Here is a 16,976-nt window from a genome sequence, read left to right as displayed (position 1 = left end):
ACAACTTTATTCTTCATGTCTACATATTTGCAGATCTTTGTGGCTAGAGGGCTCTGAATTGCAGTATGTAACATAGCAGTGAGTAACGTTAACTGTCAGTGCGTGAGAAGCACCATGCCGTAACTGAGTTTCAAATTTGAGAGTTTTCCCATGCTTGGAGCACCCTCCCCTTGAGCATGACAATGCCAGACCACACGCGAGTGCTGCAACATCTGCAACAATCCAGTGCCTTGGGTTCACTGTCACCAATCATCCTCCATACAGACTGGCCCCATCCTTTTTTCACCCATTTCTGAAAGTTAGAGAACATTTTCGAGGACTTCACTTTGATAGTAATCAAGAGGTTTCTTTAACAAAGTCAAACATTCTACAGTGACAGCATGAACAAACTGGTCTCTCATTGCGTGGGTAACTATGTTGAGAAATAAATATGTAGACGTGAAGAATAAAGATGTAGAATGTTGATAAAGTTTGTTTTATTCAAAAAGCTTTGTGAGATTTCACATGAAAAGTCAGAGGCAATACTTTTCACCACACCCTCGGGTAAATTCATCCACTACACTTGCTAAGCTATCCAGAAACCACTTAAACACCTTTTTACACACACTGAATTTGATTGTGTGGATTGTTGCTTAGCAAATGGTGAATGGAACAATTCATATGGTGGGACCAGAGACTTTTGGAATGTAAATGTCAACAGTGACAGATTCTGATTGTTTGTAATCAGGTATATTCGTCAACTCATGAAAACAGCTATTCCTAAAGTTTTTACATTTTGAAATTTCTGACATCTCTGTCTCTGTAACAGTTCCTGCTTGCATCATACAACTCTGGTTGACCTCCTCACAATTTCATAAACTGCAGAGCTTCGAGAAAAAATCAAACATGTCTGACATTAGACATTAGCCCTCATGCCTGCAGGTAATGTCATAATATTTACCACAGTACTTTGTTCACATGAGGTGTACTCTATGAAAATGTGGCTCTTCCTAACATGTCACACTCCTCGTGAATGTATCTTTCTATGGGGATTTCATTCTATGGATCCAAATGTCTGAAATATTTGCATATAAGTTCACAATGTCAAAACAAGTATCAATTAGTTGGGTGTAGCATTAATTGTTTGTGAATCTCAAAATGGTGAGTGAGAGAAACATAGTTGTGTTAAGACTGAATAGCACAATTTCTAAGAAAATCTTTCAAGAAAAGGACTTTTCTGTTATTTCAGTGTTTTTTCCTCAAATGTACAAAATTAATTTTTGGAGGTGCACTATAAATCCAATTATTTTAACTAGCCTTCAAACTTCCATCTTCTTAACCACAGATGAGGCAACACGGAACAGAAGTTACATGTGAAGTCGTATTTTAAGTCCATTTACCATTTATCTCTGGCTTGGCAGTATCGTTTCTAGGTTCTAAGATTATCAAATTTCATCTGCTGCTAGCATTTCATTATCGATTTACTCTGTGTTGTTTGTCTCTCTCTGGACTTCGGTCACAGGTGACTTTATTAATCAATTCCTTGCTAGTCTAATTTCTTTGACTCTTTAACTACTCTTCTGATTAAAAAAATATTCTCTTCTTCTTCTTCTTCTTCAGATATTTGACATTCACTCCTAGATAAAAGCCTCCTCTAGAGTTTTCCATTCTCCAGCTATGAGCATTCATGTTGCTCCTGGACATCTAATGTCACTTACCCATCATAATCTCAGCCTTTACTTATCTCTTGGAATCCAGGAAAGAACTTGGAAGAAACAATGGAAGCTCATTTCTGAAAAATCTATTAGTTTCCAAAAACGATTCCATGTGTGTATTTCTCTTACACCTTGAAATGTGTTTCATTCTACTGCAGTTACTCTCCGATCCCAGTCAATGCTATTCCCTTAACAGTATTATGGTGGTCCATGAGCTACCTGTGACTAAATCCTGTAACAACTGTTCCCACTTCAGCCTCCTCCTTGCAGCATACAGACAACTGTGTGCACTATGTTCTTAACTTCACCAGAGGGATAGCCACTTCTGAGACCAATCACACTATACATATATATCAACTCTGGTGAAGGTAGAAGAACCATCGTGCTTGTTTATATTTGATAGTGTGATCCAGTATAAGCATTCTTTTACTCTGTAGGCATCCTTTTATGCACTAAGCCCCCCCCCCCTTCCAAATACTTACAAAATATACAGAGTGCATCAAAATATTTATAAGCACTTTGAACTGTCACAGAAAATTTATTTTCCATTATACAGGATTCAGCTTCTGGGAGAAAGTAATGTTATACTTGTTCAACAGGTGGCAGCAGAACCATCACTCTTGCTACTCAAACTACAGCCCACTTCACCCAGGACGGCACTTACGTGCTTAGAGGTCGAGTGGAAAGGAAGTGGGGAGAGGGGGTGGGTGAGAACTGCATATGAGAGGTAGGGGAGAGCGAGTGAACAAAGTCCACACTGCCAAACTGCACTGCTGTTGACAACAGTCGGGTTCGTTTGCCTACGGTACACTGCATTATTTGTTCAAATCTATGAGGGGAGTAATAAATATTAAAACTAATTTTGATCAACTATAATGAGAGAAATATTAATTCACATTGTGTCTACTGCTCCATTCAGATCTATGAGGGGAGTAATACGAGGGCTATACACAAAGTACATTACGTTTTCGTTTGTGTCCGTTAGGGGCGGGGCTAGCGCGGCCATCTTGGTGTCATGGCATTCCGCCGCTCAGTTGGCATCCTGCCGTGCTAGTGAGAGGTTCGTGCTGTACTCCATTGAGTTACTGTGACAGTTTGAAATGTCAGCGTTAATTGAAAATGCCGCGAAGTGTGAAGTGCATGCTGTAATAAGGTTTCTGACAGCAAAAAACTGTACACCCATAGAAATCTATCGGCAGCTTTGTGAAGTGTATCGGGACAACATAATCACTGAAGGTGGAGTGTGTCAATGGGTCATAAAATTTAAAAATGGCCAAACTAACGTTCACGACGAAGAGCGAAGTGGAAGACCCAGCATAGTGACTGCCGAACTTGTCGAAAAAGTCGATGCCATAGTCCGTGAAAACCGTAATTTCACAATAACGGAACTCTCTATGAGTTTTCCACAAATTTCACGAAGTTTGTTGCACGAAATCATTACCGAAAAGCTTGGTTACCACAAGTTTTGGGCAAGATGGATACCAAAAATCATGACAGAGATTCACAAAAATCAGCGAATGGCTGCAGCGTTAACATTTTTGGACGCTTACGAGAAAGATGGCGACTCATTACTCGATCGCATCGTTACTGGTGACGAAACATTGGTTAAGCATGTGAACTGCGAGATAAAATTGCAGTCATTGCAGTGGGGGCACACAAATTCCCCCCAAAAACCCAAGAAATGCACGCAGACAATGTCGGCAAGGAAGGTGATGGCGGCTGTCTTTTGCGACAGAAAAGGTGTGGTTTTTGTGGATTTCCTGGAAAGAGGCAGTACAATAAACTCTCAAAGGTATTGCCAAACTCTGCACAACCTCAGAAGAACAATACAAAACAAGCGCAGAGGAAAGTTGGGCTCAAAAATCTTGCTGATTCACGACAACGCCCGGGCCCACATGGCAAATGCCACTCGTGAAGTTCTCGAATCTTTTAAGTGGGAGTTGTTTCCTCATCCGCCGTACAGTCCCGACCTGGCACCGAGTGACTTCCACTTATTCCGAGCAATGAAGAAGTGGTTGGCTATGCAGTGTTTTGATGATGACACACAGCTTCAAGAAGAGATAACCACGTGGTTGAAGGCGCAGGCGGACGAATTTTACGATGAAGGAATTTCCAAGCTCGTCCATCGCTACAATAAGTGCCTTAATTTAAATGGCAACTATGTAGAAAAGTAGTATTTAAGTGTGGCTTTCATCTGTATATAATAAAAAAAATTTCCAATACTTTATTTATTTTTAATTCCAAAATGTAATGTACTTTGTGGATAGCCCTCGTAAATATTAAAACTAATTTTGATCAATCACAATGAGAGAAATATTAATTCACATTGTGTCTACTGTTGCACTGATTTAATCTGCATGATGTTGGGATGTGAGACATGTGAAGACATGAAGTATAGTTACTCTCAAAATGACAACTGTCTAACAATAAGGTCATTGAAACTGCTTGCAATAATTATCATTTATTGCAATTTGAACTGCATTATAAGTAAAAATTTAATACACAACAAAAACAACTTCAGTCACAAAATGAAATCATTATTTTTGCTTAACAACTGCTTCTACTCAACAGAATTTTTAAAAATGTGTGTAAGGTGTGTGTGTGTGTGTTTGACTGTAGTTACGTGATTTCACTGCATGTAAAAAAGAGTTAGTGGCAGAAAAAACTAATGTAAAAGACTATCATGAAAATGGTCAGTAAGTTGTCATGTATTTCACTGTTAACGTGCATTATGAGTGTAAATTAACGCGTTCGACATTACAGTGACAGACCGCATTTATAATCCATTGAACACGCAAACAATTAACCATCATCTGCGAATAACTCCAGGGAATGCTGACTGATAACATTGACCGAAATGACAGTAGAAATATAGGACTTCTGACGAATTTATCCTGCTGCATTCTCGCGTGTTAAAGCATACAACATGGTGGGAGAAACTCAACTTGTCCTTGGGCAATATGTTGAACATTATAACCTACATAATTAAAAAGATATGAAGTCCTAATTAAAAGGGCTAGGAAGTTCTCATTATTATGTATGCAACTGACTGTTGACAAACAAGTTTTTAGACCATGAGTCTTTAAAGCTAAAAACTGTTATTACTTTGTTCCAAAGTCTCCATCATAACACCATTGTTACTTCTATCTGAGTCCGTTTCCGAACAATCTGACTGTAAATTTACAATGATTGGTTCAAGGCTTATATCCATCATCACTTCCTTGTTAAGGCCTTCATTCTAAAGCTTCAGGCTACAGATGAGATGTTGTCTGTTGCCTCATGTACAAACGATATCATTTTGAATATTTTTTATTTTTTTTCCTCCCCCCACACAGCCTTAAAACTCATTGCCCAAATTAATTTCATGGGGGTACACTAAGTGACGCAAGTGTAAATGAAAAACTGTGAGACCCCATTCATGAGCAAGGAAGTCAACTTGGTACATTCTGTCACGTGACTTGTATAAATTAACGAGCTGCAGATCGGCACCAGTCTCGACTATACTGTGCTTCGTATTTTTATTTTTAAGCTGGGGAAAAAATCCGCTTTTCTGGTGTTTGTACTTCATGTTTTCTCTGTAACAGTTGAATTGTAACTGGCAATACCAACTTCGAAGCAAAGTATGACCAGAATTGTGAATCACATCACAAAACTGACAGCGTTCATTTCAAAATGGTAGTCACTGCTGTTTTTCGTACACGTAAATACAAGTTTATTCTCAGAAGCAAAACCAGAAGAATTAGAGTCAGCATGCAGAATAATTATCTGAGTACCTATTCCTATGAGAACTTTGAAACCGCCAGTACCATCACTCATTTTCCAGCAGATCTTCCTGGAATGATTCTTACTGAACCATGTTTCATCAAGGTAATACACTGTTGAACTGCCTTCTTCTCCTGTATCATGAATCTTTATATTGGATGTAGTTCATGCTGCACCAATGCCACTTCTTTGAACTAAAAACTCTCTTCTTAACATATCTGGAACCAATGTCTTTTCAAATTCTTTACATTGACGAATCGCTTAGCATTGAAGCCAGCATAACTGTAACATGTTTTTGTGGTGTTGGGCATTAATAATTCACATGGAGCAATTTAAAACATCGTTGTTAAAACTATCCATTTATGTTACAGATTTCTTATGATTTCGAAGCTTTCCAGGTGACACGAAACCAACTTTTTCTACACTTCCTATAGCTCTGACACTTTTGTTTATAGTTCTCTTGCCGGCACAACATGGTTCTGGAGTCCATTCTTGTGTTTTCATATGTCAACAGTAGGAGATCTGCTTTAAAATTCACATTTGAAAAAGTTGCAAATGCGGTAAATAATCCCCCTCGCCTGCTTGTGATGCACTTCACATTTATGACCGTCACCTGTATCTTTTTTAATTGCACTTAAACATTTATGGGTACACATTCACAGCTATACTACTGAAAAAAAAAGAAAAAAAGAAAGAAAAACAGCAACAGTGCAGCATGTATGAGCAACATTCTTGCTCTCTAGCTGTACCTCTCTGCTAGGCCCCCAGAAAGAGAATGAATATTATTGGCTGCCAGTGGCTAGAGGAGGGGGATACACAGAACAGCTGAAACCTGGGTCGCCTTCTCACATGACACAAACTTTAGTTAGTGGCAAGGAAGTAACTTCAACATGGCAGAAATATGTATGAACTTTGGATCCCTGAAGCATGTGATTAAGTGGTACTGGAAGTCTGAAAATGCTGCTGTGCTTCACAGGGAGCACAGAAGTATGGTACAGAAACACCTTCAAGTTTAACAATTACACATTTATGAGGCAGATTCGAAGTTCTTGGAACATTATGTGATCCACATAAAGGGCAATCAGGGTGATCTCATACAGCTACAAGTGATGAATCCTTGGCTGTACTCATGGAACTGTTTCAGCATTCATCTCCAAAATCTCCAAGGCAAGGGTGACATGAGGGTAAAGAAGGTGTGTGCTACACACTCTGAAGAAAGGTATGTTTCATGTGTAACATGTAAGTGATGATAATCCAGGTGGAAAATTAGAATTTTGTGAATGGACTCATGAGATGAGAGATGTGAACCAGGATTTATGGGTGGCATAATTTGGTTGAATGAAGCTTGATTCAAACTTAATAGAACTGTCAACATGCACAGTTGTGTGTAATCAGCTGGTTTGGCTGCAAGGGGACACTTTGGGCTTTCCTGCTTTGAAGGTAATGTAACTCGAGAAAAGTACCTAACAATGCTTGTTGATTCTATACACTCGTCCATTACACAGTGTGACACATTTTATTACCAATGAGATGGCACCCCACTGCACTATTACAGGGATGTATGAGCATACATGGATCTAAATTTTCCAGGCCAGTGGATTGGACACAGGTGGGCAAATCGAGCTTCCTCCACACTCTCCACATCTAATGCCATTCGATTTCTTCTTATGGGGCACAGTAAAAGATAAAGTGTACAAATGTAAACCACACAACCTGGACACACTTTGAAATGAGATGCAAGTGGTGTGCACAGAAATCACAATGTACACCTTTGTAAGATGTATGGAATCAAGAGTGACTAACACTAGAAAAGTATTGATGCTGAAAGCCACCATTTTGAACATTCATAAGAAAGAAGCCCATTTACTTTTCAAATTGGACTTAACTCTTTCCTTTTCAGAAATTTTACCTTGTAGAATGGAAAATAAATTTTCTTTGACAGTTCAAAGTATGTATACACGGTTTGACACACCCTGTTGACTTTTCCTAAGCCGCCCATGGTATAACTACAACTTATAATTCTAAGAAATTGTCATATGTATCTGATATTTATGTACATGTATTTTAAGCTTTCATTCATGAGAGCCACTTCCAGCTCTTATAACTATATGTATAAATTTACATGCTGTAAAATACATATTACTTAATAGGATTTTCTACTGAGAATTGCAGTGCCATTCTTTTGCTCTACATATGTGAAAGCATTAGTCTGTGAGCATATCTACATCCTTAAAATTATAACAGGTTTATGGTATGTGCTTAAAAGTTTTTCGTTTCATTGTATGTATATAAGGCACCAAATAACATGTTAGGAATCGATTTTCAAGCAGTTTTTTTCTGGTGTCTGATAACCAGTCTATGTTTGATCAAACTGAAAATGATTTACCCGAATGCATATTTTCTAATCAGACATGCAGCTGTTGAAATAAGCAATTCCCAAAGAAATTAGTCTAATTAAAGACATCTAAAAATTAATATGTTAGTTAAACTGCACAGCAAATACCCTTTGCTGTCTAACAGGTGCAGAAGATACATCTATTTGCCATACTTATAATAACAATGATTTATATTTGCATCCTGGCAACAGAAACAGGAAGGTTAGCTGTCCATTTAAGCCCAGTACCAATAAGTTTCACCCCTAGAGTGTTGCGTACGTTTAGTGCCAGTAGATTCAGAATTTGTTTTCTGTAAAATAGTCTTAACACTGTTGCAGTTAAAAAAAACCAAAGAAAGTCTAAGCCACATTACAATTAAAATATTAATTGCTGAACCAGAAACCTGAATGCAGAGCAAGGTACATAATGATGTGTCAATTGTAGGTAAAAATTTGAAATGAAATTGTATTGTGTACAAATGTGTGGGTTTTGTGCCCTCAAAAAGAGAAAAACTATATAAATAATGGAAGTAAATATAACCACTCCTTCTTAAGAAGAAACTAACACAAAGCGAACACACACTCACAGTCCCATTGTTTTGGCAAACAACATTTTCCTAGTGGTAAAGCTTGACCACCTCAGGGAGTGTATCCATTGAGTACAATTTAGCTTTGTGTATGTGTGTTTTGTACTCATGAGCTCTGAAAAAGGGCAATGCCCCTCAGCCTTTCATCGCTCAGCTTCTCATCATAATAAGTGGTCACCTTTATTCCTTCCATTATATGTATTCCTCCCAGAACTTTTGTGTATCATATTAATAACAGAAGTTTGAGGGCTAAGCTGCTATGTTTAAGTTCCTTTTTCCTACCCTTTGTGACCAATGACCTCAGCAGTTTGGTCCTTTAGGAATTCACCCTCTATCCTTTCCCATCACTCTGTGTGTACACGTAATGGTGACTCGTTGTTCTTATTGATTCCATTAAATATAATGCAATTGTAAGTAATGAGAATAATGAGGTTGTCATAACAGAACTTTGAAGAACTTATAAATGTATAAGACTGGGTGAACTACGAGTCTATATCATTTTCCCCCTCCCTGCCTTTTAAGTGTTTCTTTGCTTTCTTAAGGGCAAGATAGCTACTTGCTATCACTAATCTGTTGCTGAAAAGAAAAGGAAGATTATTTTAACTTTCTAAGAGTAAAGATTCTCTAGCTTTTGTTTTGTTAACAGTTCTGTGACAACTGAGGTGAACAACAAAAGTAATTACAGTGCACAATATATGTGTACCTTTGTAAACATATGAGCCTTTCTGTAACATACAGTTATTTGTATCACCAAAGAATGCCTACTTTCTCCTTTACAGTTTTTTGCACAGCCATAAATGTCATTTTGGAGCAGACCTAATGAATAGCTACATATTTAGGGCACACTCAAAACTTCATTTTGTGAATTTTTGTAAGGAGAAAAAATAGAAAAATGTAGAAAATATCTCTGTTCTGATGACTGCATAAGGCCACAAATAATGACAGTTTGACACGAAAATATGTCATGGGACTGAAATATGCTGCTTATTCAAGAATTGTAAGCATTGATGGTACACTGGAAATTAAATATTTGAACAAATTCTTAGAATTTCAGAGCTGAGACTCCTTTCTTTGAAGCACTGCAATGGAAAGCAAGAAAGAGTAATGATGGAAAGTGTACATTATGTTGAAAAAGAGCAAGCCCACAGAAGGTGTGGCACAAACAGAAAATACAACTGCTTATTTTTTGTTTCTATTGCTTTGTGTGTCTTGAGGCTCATTTGTGATTGAGTTAATGTACCCTGTACTAACTTACACATTTTTCTCCACTGCCTACACCTTACATGCTTTTCCTGAACATAACTTTGAAATAAATAAATAATATTTCCTTTCAATGACTTAAAATATTTACATGTACATTCACTGAAACAATAAAAATCTATTATTCAGTGTTGTCAAATTTTATGAAAACAGTTATACCAGTTTCTGTAAAAATAAAAATGTTACAAAAGGCTTTTCTGATGGCCTAAAAGGATGTCATGGGAAAAATTTAACTCACTATTTACAGATATTTCAAGCAATATCACTTAGCTTTGCAAAACAGAAGGCAGACATGTTTTCCTAGTGTGTGTAACTACCTACTCACAAGAAGAGCAGAGGTGGGAAGTGCAGTAGGTGATGCTCCAAAATAGTGTTCAGTTTAATACCAAAGTGTGTTTGCAGGTGAAAGTGGTGTACAAAGTGGGTATAGTATATATAAACAATTTATTCATGCAAAATACTTCCTACCGTAAAGAAGTGAACATACTCACCTGGAACAAAGGTATGTCTTTCCCAGCTGACTCGGGTATGGTCACTTTGTACAGTGTACGTTCAGTGAACTCAGGAGCATGGTCATTAATGTCTGTCACTATTACAACCACCTGAGTTGTAGAAGAGAGTGGTGGAGTTCCGTTGTCACTTACTGTGACCTGCAAAAGTTCAAGAATTAATTTTACAACTGTTGTATTTCCTCAAATAGTCATAACTGTTAACAACTCATGATTTAAATGAAGCAAAACTAATTCCAGTCATAAACAATCCACTCCTCTAAATCACCAAAGCTTCACTCCCAAAGTACATTAATAGAAGGGTTGGCCAGTACGTGCTTTAAGAGGTGTCAACCCAGGTACTGCCGACAGACTCATTTAAGTCAACAATTCTGGTTCCTTTTGAAGGACTTACCTATTTCCTTGGAGAAAAGAGAAGCAGTGGTATAAATGTCAAGAGCTCTGATGGAAATCCAGTACTAAGCAAGGAAGAGAAAGCTCAAATATGGAAAGAGTATATAGAGTACTGTACAAGGGAAATGTACTTGAAGGAAATTTAACAGAAAGGGAAGATGACATAGATGAAGTTGAGTTATGATATTGTGCGAAGAATTTGACACACCACTGAAAGACCTAAATCGAAACATGGCCCTGGGAGTAAACGACATTCCATCAGAACTACTAATATCTTTGGGAGAACCAGCCATGACAAAGCTATTCTACCTGGTGTGCAAGATGTCTGTGACTGGAGAACCCTCGGACATCAAGAGGGAATGTGATAATTCTAATTACAAGAAAGCATGTGCTGACAGGTTACCGAGCTATCAGTTTAAAAGGCCGTGACTGCAAAATACTGACACAAATTTTTTTACAGAAGACTGGGCAAAATGGAGAAGCTGACCAAGGGAAAGATCAGATTAGATTCCGGAGAAATGCAGGAACAAGTGAGGCAATACTGACCCAAAGACTTCTCTCAGAAGATATGTTACGGAAAGGCAAACCCATGTTAACGGCTGTTGACAGGCTTTTGACAATGTTGACTGGAACACACTCTTTGAAACTCTAAAGGTAGCAGGCGTAAAACACAGGGATGAAAACGTTATTTACAAATTGTACAGACGTCAGACAGCAGCCATAAGAGTTAAGGGGCACGAAAGGGAAGTACTGGTCAAGAAGAAGGGGAGGGAAAGGGATGGACTGGTCAAGAAGGGGATGAGGCAGGGTTGTAGCCTATCCCGGATGTTATCCAATCTGTATAGTGAGCAAGCAGTGAAGGAAACCAAAGAAAAATTTGGAGAAGGAATTGTAGTTAACAGAGAAGAAATAAAAACTTTGAAGTCATCCAATGACATTTTAGTTCTCTCAAAGGCAGCAAAAAACTTGGAAAAGTAGCTGAATGGAATGGGCAGTGTCTTGAAAGAAGAAGATTAACAATGACAAAAGGCAAAATAAGGTTAATAGAATGCAGTAAAATTAAATCAGACAATGGAGAGGGAATTACAGTAGATTTGGAAATAAGACACTAAAAGTTGACGAGTTTTGCTGTTTAGGTGGCAAAATACCTGATGATGCACAAAGTAGAGAGGACATAAAATGTAGATTGATAATGACAAGAAAAAGTGTTTCTGAAGAAGAGAAGTCTATTAAAACTGATTATATATCTAAGTGTTAGGAAGTCTTTTCTGGCGGTATTTGTCTGGAGTGTAGCTTCGTGTGGAAGTGAAGCATGGGTGATAAACATTTCAGACAAGGGGTGAAAAGAAACTTGTGGCAGCATGGCTTGACTGAAAGAAGGTACTGGTTGATAGGACACCTTCTGAGAAATCAGTTTAATATTGGAGGGAAGAGAGAGAGATGTAGTTTGCACTAGTTGTTCAGAGATGAAGATGATTACACATGTTACAGCAGCATGGAGAGCTGCATCAAACAAGTATTTGGACTGAAGAAAACAATAATGACCCGTTCTTTTACATAAGATGTAGTACTACAACATACACCACAACTCTTAGGGGTTGTAGGTATAATTACATATGCCCATACCCTCCATTTAGTAGCCTACAATTCTTATCAAAAGTAAATGTAAATATGGTCACAGTCTGAATATTGTATGACAAGATATATTCATCAATAGCCTACATCTTTTTTTACCCTAAGGATATGAAATGTTTTTAGTGCTGGGGCAAAGACAGGGCATAATTATGTTGCTGTACATTCCCTGAGCATTAGATTGTGTGCCATTTGACTATGAAATTTTAGCATTTGGCTAATCTGTGCTATCTTGCAGTAGGTTGTAAATTAACCACAATGCTAATGATAACATTTCAGTAATGATGATAATAATGATATATCCTTCAAAAATAGGTTTTGCACCTTGTAACCCCTTTGTGTTCTGAAAGTGCTGCAAATGTCTTCAACATTCTTCTTTCTTCCAACCTGATCACAAACAATGTACAGATGCTGCATGCATTCCCTGTATATTAACTACAAATATTTTTATTACACTTAGAGCACAATATCACTTACAATTTGGCAAAAATAATATTGTGTTTTAGCTAGACCTACATATAATAATAATAATAATAATAATAATAATAATAATAATAATAATAATAAATTTATTGTCATTCGGCCATTACAGCAATAGACAACGTCATATACATACTAAAATACAATTAATAGTTTGAAAGAAACAACAGGTTTCTTGTTAACATTATAGTATTATATTACAGTTGATAAATTCTCTTATGTCATAGAATGGGTGGAGGACTAGCCAGTCATGAATTGTTTGTCTGAATAATTGTTCAGGTAATTCTTGAACAGATTGAGGAAGATTATTAAATAATTTGTACCCCATGATTTCGTAGCTGTTAAGTGACTTTGACAATCTGTGGTAAGGAATATAGAGGCACCTATTCCTTCTTGTATTGTGGTTGTGTACATATTCTCTGGTTTTTGTTCCTGGTAATTTCTTCTTCGTATAAATTAGAACATAGTATATGTACAAGTTTATAACAGTCATGATTTTCTGTTCACAGAACAATGGTCTACAGTGTGCCTTATATGCAGAACCAGTAATTATCCTAATAGCTTTTTTTTGCAGTATTAATATGTCATGTACACAGCTAGAGTTCCCCCACAAATGAAAAATAGGATGTTCTAACATATTTTTCAGGAACACAATCCATAAGTCGCCTTAACAGGTAAATAGCTCTTGACAATTTACCACTAATATATTGTACATGTTGACCACAAGATAAATTATCATCAATGTATACCCCCAAAAATTTGACATAACTTGGATCATCTGACAGAATCTTGTCTCTAAGACTACAGACCATCTGCTGTGTTTTGTTTTCATTCAACAGGAATCCATTTGCCTTGAACCAATAGGATGCTTGGTCAATTGTCTTTTCTGCACAAGTTTTAAGGCTATTGAAATCCTCACTAGCATGAAGAAATGTTGTATCATCTGCATACAACACAGTGGTAGACTTGATAAACGACGGAAGATCATTTATCATTATCAGGAACAAAAAGGGGCCCAGCACAGATCCCTGCGGAACACCTACCTTGACTTGCTCTATACTCGACATTTCTCTTCCTACACAAACAACTTGCTTACGATTCTGGAGATATGATTTTATTAATTTAAGGCTGTTGTGTCTAATGCCATAGAATTCCAGTTTTTCTAGGAGTGGCTTATGCTTTACACAGTCAAAAGCTTTGCTTAGATCACAAAACACCTGATGTAAGTATTTGACTACAAAATCTATAGCATCCACAGTAGACAACTTTTTCCTAAAACCATACTGAGATTCACTAATTATTCCTAATTTTTCAAAATAGACAGATAGCTGTTGGTAAATTACACATTCCAGTATTTTAGAAAAAGCTGGGACTATGGAGATTGGTCTGTAACTGGAAGGTGAGTCCATATCTCCCTTTTTATATATTGGAATTACCCTAGCCACTTTGAGTTCTTCGGGAAAATATCCTTCAGATATGCATTTATTTATACAGAATGTTAAGGGGTACACAATATAGTCTATTACTTTCTTTAGTAAATTACAGGATATGTCATATATATCTACACTGTCTGAAGATTTCATCCGTTTTACAATGCTTAGGACATGACTAGGTGAGACCTCGGAGAACATAAACGTACCTGTGTCTGTTGGTATTCTGCAAACATTTTTAGAAAGTAACTCTGATGAACTGATATCAGGTTTGATTATAGTATTTCCTACATTTTCAACAGATTTAATAAAGAAATCATTGAATTTTTGGGGACTTATATTAATTTTTTTGCTTCTCACATCTTTAGCAACACCATTTATTAGTTTCCATGCAGCTTTGCACTTATTTGTGGAATTATCAATGGTATTGAAATTATGTGCTTTTTTGGCTTCCACGATGGCTTTTTCATACTCATTCCTGCATTTTGTATAGGCTAATCTGGCATGTTCTGTTTTCTGATTGCTACATATATTGTGCAAAACCATAACTTGGTTTTTCATATTTGATAATTGTTTAGTGAACCATGAATTTTGTCTGTTTGTAGCCCTGTTTGTTAAGCCTTTGTCAGTTAATTTGCATTTCTTTATGGGGATGTTGTCATTAAATTGTGTCAGAAATGTTTTAAAAAATCTCTCAAATAATAGTTTCCCTGACAAATCAGCACTAAGACCATAACTTGTGTCACCATGACATTGGTTGAACCAGTCTCTCTCAGCAAGGGACTTACAGAGCTGAACAATTTTGTCATCTGTGACAGGCCTGGTGATTATAACTTTTGGGACAGGCTTAGGAATATTACTATTATCAATACAAAACCTACTTGTGTAGTTTAAAGATACAGAGTCATGATCTGAAAATGGAAACGCTGTAACAGCACATGTTTCTTCTGTAGATTTAAAGTTGACAAAAATATTGTCAAGACATGCTTTATCTCTTGTGGGCCTGTTATTGATTGAGTGCAAATTGCACTGTCTTAGAAGGTTTTTCAACTCAGTCACAGTACGTTTATGCGTTGTTATATAAAAATCTGCATTCAGATCTCCACCAATTACTATGTCATAATGCAACCATCTGGTCCCTCTTAGTACATCTAACAGCATGTCCAATTTTTCTAGAAATACATTGGAGTACACAGAAATGAAGTGAGAAGCTGTTTTGCAGCTCCATTTTTATATTAGAGGCCTATATTTAATGTAGTTCGTTTGTCACATATACTTCTTTTTTACATTATGCTTTAAAGTTTCTAATAAAATTGCAGCAAAAAAAGGGATTTGCACAGTCTTAAGGAAACAGCACATTGTCTATTTTGCTTCCTCAAGTGTATAATCCATGATAAGTAGCCTACTTAAGTCAGTAAACATGAGTGGGGGCCATACCAATGTTACCAAATTTACAACAGAGGATGCAGCACCCCAGCAATCTCTTTCTTGCTACTTTAGTAGTTGAAATTTTTGGCATAAGTACAATTTGTATTACACATTACATGTAGGTGATAATTTATGTATTGTAAATACAGTGCACACACTAAATGTCTAACTGTTAAAGGAGTTACTTCATATAAATGTATAAACCCTACTTTGACTTTAAAAAAAAGTAAATTTTCGATCATTAGGTAAGTATTCCCTTATAACATGTTCTGAGCAGAGCGGGCACACTGGTACAACTGTAGTCAAAAGTACTGTTCTTCCCATCAAAATTACCAATTTCAGGTCGGTAATAAAAAAATTCTGACAGGCTTCAGCAAAAGTAAACATAGAACTAATTGGCGCGACAGGATAAAACGCATGCTGTCGATGAATGAGTGGGCGAGACAAGTTGAACACTGTTTACAAAGCAACGACGTCGTCGTATTAATACAACAATGGAAGCCATGCAACTGAGTGCTTATCGATACGTGCAGTTCAGAAATTGACTAAATAAAGCGCCCGTTTAGTTCACTGGGTGATCACAGCTTTCTGGCGCACCGTATCCTCTCTTTGTTACCGCCATCGACGCGTTCAGAAATTCATTTTTGGAAATTTTACGCACTGGGTCATTTTTGAAGGAGATATGCATTATATTTCGAATTGTTTGTAGTGGTCGAAAGCTCAGATATTTGGCGCCGCGCGTAACTTATGCAGGACGGACTGCGATACTCTTAAAAATCTGGATAATCTGCGATAATCGAAACATTTTGATCCTCATGATGACGTGGTCGATCATTGGTAACATGCAGCATGGTAACTAGCATGCTTTAGAGACAAAAAGTCTCAAACCTTTGACATTATTTCTCTTCGGAAGCATAATAAATCGGCAGCGGGTTTCAGTTGGAGTAGTTAGTAAACATACAGTGATATCTTGGGAATACGAAGCCAAATGATTTTCAATAATTTATTACCATCACAGTGGCACGGACATAGCGTGTGTGAGGGTGGCACCATCAGCAATTAAAAGCGTGGAGCCTTTGCGAGACTACTGTCGATTCTGCAATCGATCAGCGGCACTAGAGGAAGTGCGCCCGCTTCCAGCGAAGACCTCAAACCAGTAGCGTCTCTTATTTGAAATTCAGAATGCGAGTACGTGCTGCAGTAATCGCAGCCAGCACCCGCCGCCGGAAGCATTCCCCAGCAGACGTTTCGGATCGGGCACGAATCCCGACTTCTTCCTTTGCAATTCTTTTGCGCCGCTGCGACTGAATTTCTTTCGAAGTGCAAATCGATTTGTCACCTGTCCCAGACACCTTGCTTCCGAATCCTGTTGGTCTGGCTTGGTTGTTTGAGATGAATAAACATATTATACACAAACAGTTTCACGC

At 37.4% G+C, this 16,976-nt stretch overlaps 1 protein-coding gene across 1 annotated transcript in view; it reads right to left on the bottom strand.

Moving 5' to 3' along the window:
- Positions 1 to 16,976, bottom strand: part of LOC124805643 (fat-like cadherin-related tumor suppressor homolog) — a gene marked incomplete at its 5' end in the record, with an annotated part of 863,745 nt that overhangs the window by 160,367 nt on the left and 686,402 nt on the right. The window contains one exon of the mRNA XM_047266209.1: positions 10,169 to 10,327. Coding sequence (XP_047122165.1) covers positions 10,169 to 10,327 — 159 coding nt within the window. The remainder of the gene's footprint in view (positions 1 to 10,168; positions 10,328 to 16,976) is intronic.

This window comes from Schistocerca piceifrons, chromosome 7 (genome assembly GCF_021461385.2).
Source record: "Schistocerca piceifrons isolate TAMUIC-IGC-003096 chromosome 7, iqSchPice1.1, whole genome shotgun sequence".
NCBI lineage: Eukaryota > Metazoa > Arthropoda > Insecta > Orthoptera > Acrididae > Schistocerca > Schistocerca piceifrons.
Note: the sequence above shows the minus strand (reverse complement) of the source record. Positions and strands in the feature narration are given on the sequence as shown.